Raw genomic sequence first — 9,931 nt, 5'->3', positions numbered from 1 at the left:
AACATCAATAAAGTTTAATCAGAAATGTTAGTTTAGCTAGATGGGGACAGAGGGCAGAGACACTTAACTCCTGTGATTAGCTGGGTGACGATGGGGAGGTAGGAGTACTGTCGAGGCTAGGAACCCACCGACTGGGGCAGACAGACGGGAGCCCCTTGCTTCCTGAACCCCAGGGGAGGGGCTGGGGCTCTGGCCCAGACTGGTTGGGGTGGCTTCCTGGGGAGGCCGGGCTGGCGTCTTCCGTGGCTCTGTAGCCCGGGGGCATGGGGAGTGGGCATGGCCCTCTCGGGCTCTATTGCTAGTTCTCGGGGAGGGGTCTTCTGCCGGCCTAGCCCCTCCCACTGTGTGCATACTGTACCAGAAATGGCTTGGGGGGGGCGGTACAACGTCAACAGAGTCAAAATAGGAACCAAGGTTTCAGACATACGGGGGTGACCAGGGTCAAGGACACACACGCCATCGTGGGGGGGAGACCAGTTGGCCGGAGGTAAAACCTATGGACTTAGAGTCGCAGAGGTCAGCGGCGCGTGTCGCTGACCAGGAGGGGCGCACTGTCCTCCTGGTGGCTGTGTCTGGTTTTGGACTGCTGGGTTTGGTGTGTACTAGGCAGTCAGTGTGAATGCTGCTAGGGGCTGGGCCTCTTGCTAGTAGGGGGTGAAGCGGCTGTACCCTCCTCGGCAGAGGCTAGCCTGCAACATCAAAGATGAAAAACAGCCAATCAGTACCGCCTTTTGGGAGAGGGGGAAAAAGCAAAAAGAAAAAAAAAAATAAGGAAAAACAAAAAGAGAAATAGCTAAATCCCGTTTTCTGCCCGCCTTATGGTCTGCCTTGGGAAGAATGGGTGCTGGCTGTCATGGCAGCAGGAGGGGCCCTGGGCCTATTTCCGACGTGGTGGTCTTGGGGTCAGGGAGGTGCTGGGGTCACCAGCCACAGTGCTTCTGGATAACGAAGCTTGAGATGTCTTTCGGCCACTCTCTTGGCTCAGGCCTGGCCCTTCCCTGCCCGCTTTCTCTGTCATCTGTAATCTGGGGGGCAGGTCTGAGCAAAAGCCCCACGTCCTCAGCGCCCAGCGGGGCTGCCGGGGTCAGGACTCAGCCCCTCCAGGCACGGGAGGGTGGAGGGACCTCTTGTCAGGGTTCCCAGGGCCTTGGCTCTACCAGGAGGGGCTGCATCTGCTCACCCAGCTCCGTGGGGCCTTCTGGGGTCCCTGCGCCTCCTCCATCCTGCTGGGAGGACAGGCCTTTGGCACTGTTGCTCTCCGGTGCCCCTGGGCTCCCCTGGATCAGGGAGGCCTGCACAGGAACCTCCTGCCCTACCCACCAGTTTCCCCAGAAAAAGGAAGAAAATGGCAAGTGCCAGAGAAGAAAAGCTGGGGGGAAAAACAGAAAATCTTAAAAAAAAAATCAATAAAAGAAAACATAAGAGGGAACCCTCTGTGAATTACCTAACACTTTTAGCTAGCAGCTTTGCAGAGGGCCGGGTGATCTTGGAGCCAAGGGGCCTGCAAGCAACGTTTTTGGGGCCTCCATCCAGGAGTGGGTGTGGGCCCCCCCACCTAGAGGCCTGGGCCCCATGGCTGCCAGCAGTTACTGCAGGCTGCCTGGGATGTCTGAGGCTCATTAAACATCAAAAAAGACAAAACAAAAACTGGGAGGGAGTAATCAAAAACGAGGGAAATGAAAAAAAAAATCCATATTGTCTCTGAACCTCCTCCCTCTTTACCCCCGCAAAAATGTTTTCATCTTTGATGCTGGATGCCAAGCTAGCTAAAAACCGACATTAACACCCCCTGGGGTTGGGGGTGGGATGGGCCTGGGAGGTAAGTGTCCACTGCAAGCAGATTTGGGGGTACAGAGTGAGCTGGGCTGTATGTGTCAACAGCTGGCCACACACACACACATACACACACACACACACACACACACACACACACACTGGCCCACACACCTCCGGCCTCAGCAAGCCCATCAGGAGTGCGCCCCTTCCGTCCCGCCCCAGGCCCGTGGTCAGAGGCCCCATCTCCCTAGGAGAGGGCCTGCAGACTCAGCCGGAGCCACGGAGGGGACACGAAGCAGGGCCTTGGGTGAGAAACAGCAGGTAGCCCTTGTTCCCCACCTCGATGTGAGAAAAGGTACAGCAAGGGGGTGACAGAACACAGAGGGACCATGGCACGGACACACCCACATGAGGGGAAGTGGAGGCCCTGCCTGCCTCTGGAGCCTCTGCCGGAGGGTTTTGTTTGGTTTTCCTGGTGAGGGGAATGGAAGGCCCGGACGGGACTCAGAAAACCGGGCCACACCAGAATGCTTCCCAGACGATCAGACGTCATTACTGGGCAGCCGACTGTCTGGGCAGACCTGCCTCCCTCTAATTCCATGAGGGCACAAAGGGGCAAGTCCTCCCCCAACTCAAATCCAGGCCTCTGTCTTCCAGGCACCAGGCCGAGGGCTGGGTCATTTCCCCTAAGGGCTTGCCCGCTTGCCCCACCCCACCACCCCCCCACACCCGGCTGCAGCGCAAGCCGTCTCATCATGCCTCAGGGCAGCCGGGCCCCAGCCTCCTTACCATGGTTCCAATGCTGTAGGTCGCCGCGGGGCCGATGGTGTGATGGTAGGGGTCAGCAGCCGCGTAGACTCTGCCATAACTGGGGAGGTGAGCACAGGGGGTGGGGTGTGGGCAACGGGGCATTTGCGGGGGCAGCAGGTCTCCTGCCTCCTCCCAGACGGCGCCCCAAGGCCCCTCCCTCCCCTGCACGCCCCCTTCTTCTTCCTGCCTGTTTGGAGGGAACACAGCCGGTCACCCTCTGAACACGTCCAGCGAGTGCTGACCCTGAGCGCTGGCCTGCTGCGCCCCCGACAAGACCCACAGGCTGAGACGCAGTGTGAGGCTGCGAGGAAGGTGTGGGTCCAAGGGTGCCGCCTGCCCCTGAGAGGGAGGGCTGGGCAGTTCCCAGGCCAGAGCCGGCACGCGATGGCTGTCCTCCACGGAGCGCCCACCGCCTGGCCGGTACTGGAGCCTGCACGCTTCCGCAGCCTGCAGCTCTGCAGCCACCAGGCCGAGTGCCCACGGGGAAAGGTGACAGGCCAGCCCCCCCTACAAGACCTGCCCTCAGAACAAAAGAGAACCCCCGCTTGGGCCTCTGGGTGTGCTCTCAGGTGGGCAGAGGCCTCTGCTCCCAAGGTGCACGCACTCTGCCTTTCTTTCTCGGGGTTGAAGGGTTTCAGGCCTGGGAGCGCTGAGAAGCGTCAGAGGCGTACCTGGGCAGAAGCAAAGGCTCCTAATTACCTTTCTCACTCAGGCCTCCAGAGCTTGGGGAGGGGGCTTAGGCCTCCAGGGCTGGGCATCAGAGGAGCGGTCCGCCACCCGAGAACCAGGGGGTCCCAAGGCTCCCCTCTCTTGCAGGCAGGAAGTGATTTTACAGAAGTTTGGGGCTTGCCGGCTTGGGGTCTCCAAGCTCACATGGACCTGCTCTCCTCTGCCCAGTCCCTGTGTCCACCAAAGGGAGGCAGCCCCAGGCCCCGGGTGTTGCGGGCGAGGGTTCCTGTCTGTCCCAGCCCAGCCCGACGACCCAGCCATCTTCTCCCCACCCCCGCCCACCGCGGGTACCTGTCGCTGTAGGCGGCTGCGGCTGCTGCGGGCTGAGCGTATCTGTAGGCAGCATAGCCTCCCTGCAGGGTAAGGGGAGGACACGGCACACGGGCTTAGTGGGCTGGACACAGCATTTCAACCTTCATCTTGGCCAGGTGAGGGGTAGCTGGTGCAGGCCTGGGGGCACCTGGCTTCTGGTTTCGTGGCATGGTTCAAGGTGGGGTTTCTGTTCACCTCATTCATTCATTCATTGATGCGTCCATTTGTGCGTTCAACACACACGGGTCAGCATCAATGATATGTCTGGCTGTGTTCAAAGCTTTGGCACACGGTAGGTGCTCACAGAGTTGCCACCAGGCCAGCGTACCCCTGACTTTGATGCTGATGGGTATGGAGACTCGGTGCTATCCTGGACACTGGGATGGGACAAGGGCAAAGGGCATTAACTCAGACCACGTCTTAGCCCTGACCAATGGATTGCTGAATTACAGGCGACCACCCAGGATGGAAATGAGGTCTTGCGTGGGGTGGGGGTGGGGGTCGTCAGCAAGGGCTCCAAGCTAGAGGAAGCAGTAAGTGCAGCCCCATGAAAGAAGAGAGGAGACGGGACCCCATCAAGGGGTCTGCCCTGGAGCCTCTACCTCCTGGTCTCTCTCTGGCCTCTGCAATGGACACAGGGTGCCTATGGGGGCTCACTCAGTGACCCCAATGCTGTTAGGGATATGGGAGATTCACCCACTGTCCCCATCATACAACTGACACCTTGTGAAATGGAGAAGACACGCCTGGCTCATCGGGCTGCTGGGGGATCCATTGCTACTCGTACCCTGAGCACAGATAACCCAGGTTTACCTGTGCTGAGGTCGCCCCCTGGGCTCCCAGGACGGGAGGGGGTGGGGGGAGTGGGGCCAGGAGTGGGAGACACTGACTGTTCGCTGAGACATACGAAACGCCAGATTCCACCCTCCCTCCCCCGGGGCTGCACTTACATAAATCTCAGCACCATAAAAGCCATCCTGATACACGACCCTGGAAGCAAACGGACAAGAAAGTGGTGGGAACGCTGGAGAGGTGGGGTAGGCCGGCTCCGGTGTCTGCTGAGGAGGGAGGGGGCAGGGTGCCAGCCCTGCCCATGGGACTGGCATTTTAACAAGCGTTTGCTCCAGTGCCCTGTTTTGGTATAACAATAGAGTAACATCCTTGCTGGTCAGCTCCTTTCTCCCACAAACCCAGGGGCCCGTCGGCCCACCTTCCCCTACTCCACCCCAGGCAGCTGTATTCCCCCCATTAGGGTCGGAGGGCCCCGGGCCCCGGGGAACGGGCCAGGGAGGGCTTAGAGAAGGCCCACTGAGCTCCAGGGCCGACCACCACCCATTAAAGCATTGGGCAAGGTGCTGGGGCTCTAAACATCCCTCACATGCCAGAGACCCTGAGACCCGGTGGCAGGGCGGAGGTGGGTGTACTGATATGGAAGCGACTGCTGTGTGAAGTCTGGGGTTCCCACCGCCCCCCACCCCCGCGCCACAGTGCTGGAAAGGCTGCCTAGCCCCTCTGGCTGCACCACGCCCCCCTCCCCACGCTCCCGGGGCCGTTCTCCAAGCCTCCCTCCCTGTGCGCCCCAGGTACTCACGCTCCGTAAGTCGGGATGGGGGGCGGGGGCGGCGCAGCCCGAAACGTATTGTACACAGCCCGGCCCCGGCCCCGTAGGTGCGCGCCCCTGTAGGCAACAGCTGTGCCGGTTGTGGGGTAGGGGAACCCCGTCACTGCAGGAAAGGGCGTCGGAGAGGAGACAGTGTGAGAGGGAAGGCTAAGGGAAGGAGGGGAGTCAGGAGGGCTGGGGCCTGACCACGGCCGCATCTGGCCAGACATCCCGCCTGGCCACACCCACATGCCCACGCCCCACCACGCCTCGGCCTGGCCACGCCCACCCGAAAACCGTCCCCGCCTAGCCACGCCCCTGGCCACGTTCCCCCCCACCCAGGACGACTGGCCAATGACCGCCCAATACCCGGCCAGCCCCGCCCCAGCCCCGCGCCGCAGCTCCAGCCTTTACCCGCATAGAACTCAGGTCCGTAGACTGCCCCTACCACCGGGTTTAGCTTCCAGCCTAGAAGAGAAGAAAAGAAACCCAATCACTGTCTTCCCCATTGTCTCCCCACCTCACACTATGCTTGGGAACCCGAAAGACTCCAGGATGAGCCCCACTGGGACATTCCGAGGCCGTGGCCACTGCAAAGGACGGGCGGGACCCCTCCCTCTGCAGTCAGGGTAGATGGGTTAGGCGGGAACACAGTCCCTGGGCCCCTCTTGGGATGCTGCAGCCTCACTGGCTGAGTGCCTTCTGCTCCCTGACAGAGACCCAGTCGCTGCTGACGATCCTCCTGGTGTCTTGATTCTTTTCACATTTCAGCCTTCCCCAGCCTGCCCCAGGCCCTCCCTGTCCTGGGGCACTGGCCCCAGCAGCTTGGGGTCTGCAGTGTCTGCAGGAGAGCACGAGGAGGGAAAGTGGAACGCGTTATTATGCAACGTCTGTAGGCCCCCAGCTGCGATGGCGGCTGCTGGTGGCCTGGGTACGTTAGTGCCTGACGGCCCAATCTCACGGGAGCTGTCTCATGTGGGCACCTGGCTGCCTTCCAGGAGGGTCAGAGTCTGCCGTAAAGGAGCTTGGCCTCAGCCACGGCGACTTCCTTCACCTCCTGCCCGTCTCCGTCCTGGGTCGGGGCTCTCGAGGGGCTCCCTTTCTCAGTGCTGAGTCCTGCTTTTGCTATCCTGTGTCTGTTTTCCCCCAAAGCAGCCGGTGGGAGGGCTGCCGGGGGAGGAGGTGGGGAGGAGGGGCCTTGGGATTAGGGATAATGAGAAGGACAGCTAGTGTCCTCTGACCACTTTACCATATGCCACACTGTCCTAGACCCATCCAACGAGGAAGGTGTCACGACCTCCCATCTTACAGATGAGCAAATGGAGGCTCAGGGAGGCGCGGCAGCCTTGAATCACAGGGCTGGAGAGTGGCAGAGCCAGACCAGCTGTGGGATGCCAGACCCACGTTCCTGGCTACTCCCTGGCCCCCAGCCTCTCCCGCTCTGCAGGTGGGCAGGCTGGTCATCCTCTCCCACCAGAGACCCAGGTGCACGGGTGAAGGCCTGCTCCCACCTGAGGCTCTGGGGGTAGAAACCAGCCAGTTGAGCCTGTACCAGCTCCAGGTGGTCAGGAAGTGAGGGTGGGGTCAGCTCACCTGACCAGGCCCAGCCCCTGGCCCCTCAGCTCATTGGGGTCTTATCTTTGCAGCACACCCCCAGCCCAGCTCCACGTCTCAAGCCCAGAATCTAACAGCCCCACTGCTGGGTTGGCCGGGAGGTGTCCAGGACAGAGTTTCTGGGGCCTTGTTCCTCCTGGGGGCCCGTTCTCCACACTCTCCATGAGACTGTGGGTCGCCTTCCATCCCTGGTCCACCATCACACGACCAGCACAGATGTTTGCGTCTGAACGTTACTGCTAGGCTTCTGGAATCTTCTATAAATACCAGGTCAGCAGGGAAGAAACGCTTCATCTTCTGGGATGACCTCCAGTCCCAAGAACTGAGTCTTCTGAGTAAAAATCCACGATGGAGCAGAGTCCTGAGCCAGTTACCCAAGCCCACCTCCCTTAGGTCCCATCTGGCAGCTCTTCTGGGTGCAGTCAGAGAGGCTGCACTTCTGCTTCGGATGGCCCTGGCACCTCCCTCTGCCAATTCTGGAATCCTGGGTGCCTCCACCTGTTGCTCTGGCCCCAATTCACTGTTTGGGACCCCAGATGACAGAGGCAGTCTGAGACCCACCTGGGCGGATCCTTTGTTTCTTCAGCAAATAGTAACACCTGGTCGAACCTTGTGAGTCTATTTCCTGAAGTGGAAATTTCTGCCCCTCTGACTGACTGATGAATTTGAGTCCTCTGAAGTGTTAAGCAGGGTCAAGCCTCAGTCAACAGAGCCCATGAGCTGGGCTTCACTGCCACCTGCAGGGAACCCAGGGCCGGCCCACTGCAGCCCTTGTCACTCTTGCCCAGGCCAACTAAGATGTTTAAATGAAACCACGTTTGCCACCGAAGTGGGCAGAGGTTTCTCCGTCTCTCCACTCCCCGTCGTTCAACGGGCCTCGGTTCTGTGCCCATTCCGAGCCAAGGCTGCAGTTGTTCAGGGATGGATTCTCTTCCGAATCCCACGTTCCTCAACATCCTCAGGTCTGCCCAGAAAGCAGGGGTGTGTGGCTCTCGGGAGAGGCTGTGCAGCCCCCTGGATCACCCTGGCCCTGTAAAAACGTCTACCTCTTCCCTTCCTGTGCTGAGCGCCAGGTCACTGAAGTCATACACAGCGTGTGCTCAGGACAGGCGCAAAGCCGGGGATCCCCCAGATTTTTAGAAAGAATTTGAGCTTTGATAGTCCTCAAAAAAGCAGGAGGGGAGCGACAATAATCTCGGCTAAATGGGGTCTGGCCAGTGCCCCAGCCCTGCCCCAGGAGGGAAGATTGGGGGCCCCAGCTGGCGAGTCAGGCGGCAGATCCGCCCACTGTCCTGCCCTAGGTTTTCCATGCTGGCCGGTCCCCTGACTCCATGTATATCTGATCAGACCGGGACAAGAGAGTCTGGGGCTGGCTCAGTCCACTCTTCCCTGCTAGTGGGGGTGGGAAGCAAAGCCCATGCCCTGCCAGGAGACTTGTCCCGGTGGAGCAGGGCTGCTGCTCCCTGGCTAGAGGAACAAAGTCAAAAAGGCTCCAAAGAGTTCCCAGCTACACTCAAACCAGTCCCCGCACCAATCCTTGCCTGGTGGAGTTAAGTCACACAGAGGCTGAGAGCCGTCCCTCCACTCCTCCCTGCAGCCAGCATTTAGCATCAGCAGTTTTGTTTCAAAGAAGACTGGCCACCGCTGCTTACAGTCGGGTCCAGGTGCACACGGGCACGCTGCTCAGCTGATGCACACTATGGCCAGCGGGGCCTCAACCTTGCCGTGTTTCCAAGGCCCAGGGGTGGGCGGTGGGGGGCTGTCCCTCTAACTGTCATCATACTCATTAAATACTGAGCGCCTCTAGCCTCGGCACTTAGAAAATAAGGAACGATCCAGGAAGCGGCCACTTTCCCCCTGCGCCTGAAGCCGGTCCTCGGCCTCTGGGCGCGGCCACGCTCGGAAGGTACGGGGGTTTCACCAGCTGTGTGGGTGCAGGCGGCTGGCCCCAGCTCTCCCCCTGCCTCGCTGACCCACCCGCTTCTGACCGCGGCGGAGCCGGGACATGAGGGGGCACTCAGCATCCAGGGAGGCCGGCCTCCAGCAGCCTGGCTCCTCCTGGGCCCTGTCCCCACTGGTGGCCCCTGCAGCCTCCCTGGGGTCTTGGGCCGCTTACCGTTGCTATAGGGGTTGGCAGTCTTCTTGTTGGTCATGACTCGGGCCGTGGCGTTATTGACCTGCCCAGAGAGAGGGAGGGAGAGGCTGAGGGGAACATTAGCCTGTAGGCCACTGGCCGCGTGGTCCTGCTCTGAACTTCTCCGTGGCCGCCTCGGAGGGGGCTGGGGGCTGGGGAGGAGGCCCTGGGACGCCCAGGCGAGGCACAGGACCGCCTCCTCTGCTCGCCTGGCCCCCCACCATGGCCTGCCCTCCCCCCTGGCCTCCTCCCTCTGAGTGCTGCCCGCCCCTCAACCCCCGGCTGAGAACCTTGGCCATCACTGTTCCCAGCGCTGGCTGGTGCCCAGCCTGGCCCAGGCTCCGGGCCCTCGGCTTAAGCATTGCATCCAGTCCCACTGGCTCTTGCCGTTCACAGGACTGTTCCCACAGACTGAGCCCAGCCTCTCTCCGGCAACCCAAGGCCACTGGAGCAGCTGGCTGGTGGACTCTCCCCAAAGTGCTCTCAGAGCAGCTAACAGAATGGCCCCCAAGACTTCTCTGCCGTGGGTGGCTGCTGATGCCCTCCTGGTTGTGGGCACCAGGATGGTCACCCCTCCCCGTGGGGGCAGCATCCCTTTCCCTTGAGGCCAGCAGAGAGCTTTCTGCGGGGGCGGGGGGCACACGTGCCCGTGGTGGTGGGGCAAAGCCAATGGGGGAGGAGCAGGTAGGTACCAAGGGAGTGGGTCCTACTGTGCAGACATCTAAGGCCGTGGTCAGGCTGCCCAGAGGACTGGGCTGGGCTGTAGGAAGGAGGAGAAAGCAGGGCAGGGGTGGAACTCGAGGGAGGGGTCTGGGCCGTATTGCCTCCCCCTGGTCAGTGTGAGCCCCTGGGGCCTGGGGCCGCAGCCTGTACTGCTGGATGCTGGGCTGGAGCCTGGCTGAGGTCGGTGCCTCTGGCACTCCTTCTGCTTCTGGAAACCTTCCCTCAGGTCCTTC

At 61.0% G+C, this 9,931-nt stretch overlaps 1 protein-coding gene across 3 annotated transcripts in view; it reads right to left on the bottom strand.

The window, feature by feature from the left end:
• RBFOX3 (RNA binding fox-1 homolog 3) overlaps positions 1-9,931 on the bottom strand; it is a 29,060-nt gene that overhangs the window by 1,223 nt on the left and 17,906 nt on the right. The window contains exons 5-11 of one of the 3 annotated variants that reach the window (XM_007462354.1): positions 8,958-9,018; positions 5,627-5,695; positions 5,219-5,429; positions 4,582-4,617; positions 3,607-3,675; positions 2,566-2,644; positions 645-689 (exon numbers count right to left, since the gene is read on the bottom strand). In XM_007462354.1, the coding sequence (XP_007462416.1) occupies positions 645-689; positions 2,566-2,644; positions 3,607-3,675; positions 4,582-4,617; positions 5,219-5,429; positions 5,627-5,695; positions 8,958-9,018 (570 nt within the window). Of the gene's footprint in view, positions 1-644; positions 690-2,565; positions 2,645-3,606; positions 3,676-4,577; positions 4,618-5,218; positions 5,430-5,626; positions 5,696-8,957; positions 9,019-9,931 lie in introns of those variants that run through there. The other 2 variants (XM_007462352.1, XM_007462353.1) reach the window with 2 other exon arrangements.

The sequence above is a fragment of the Lipotes vexillifer genome, unplaced genomic scaffold (genome assembly GCF_000442215.2).
Source record: "Lipotes vexillifer unplaced genomic scaffold, Lipotes_vexillifer_v1.1 scaffold1691, whole genome shotgun sequence".
Lineage (NCBI taxonomy): Eukaryota > Metazoa > Chordata > Mammalia > Artiodactyla > Lipotidae > Lipotes > Lipotes vexillifer.
This window is presented reverse-complemented; position numbering and strand designations above follow the sequence as displayed.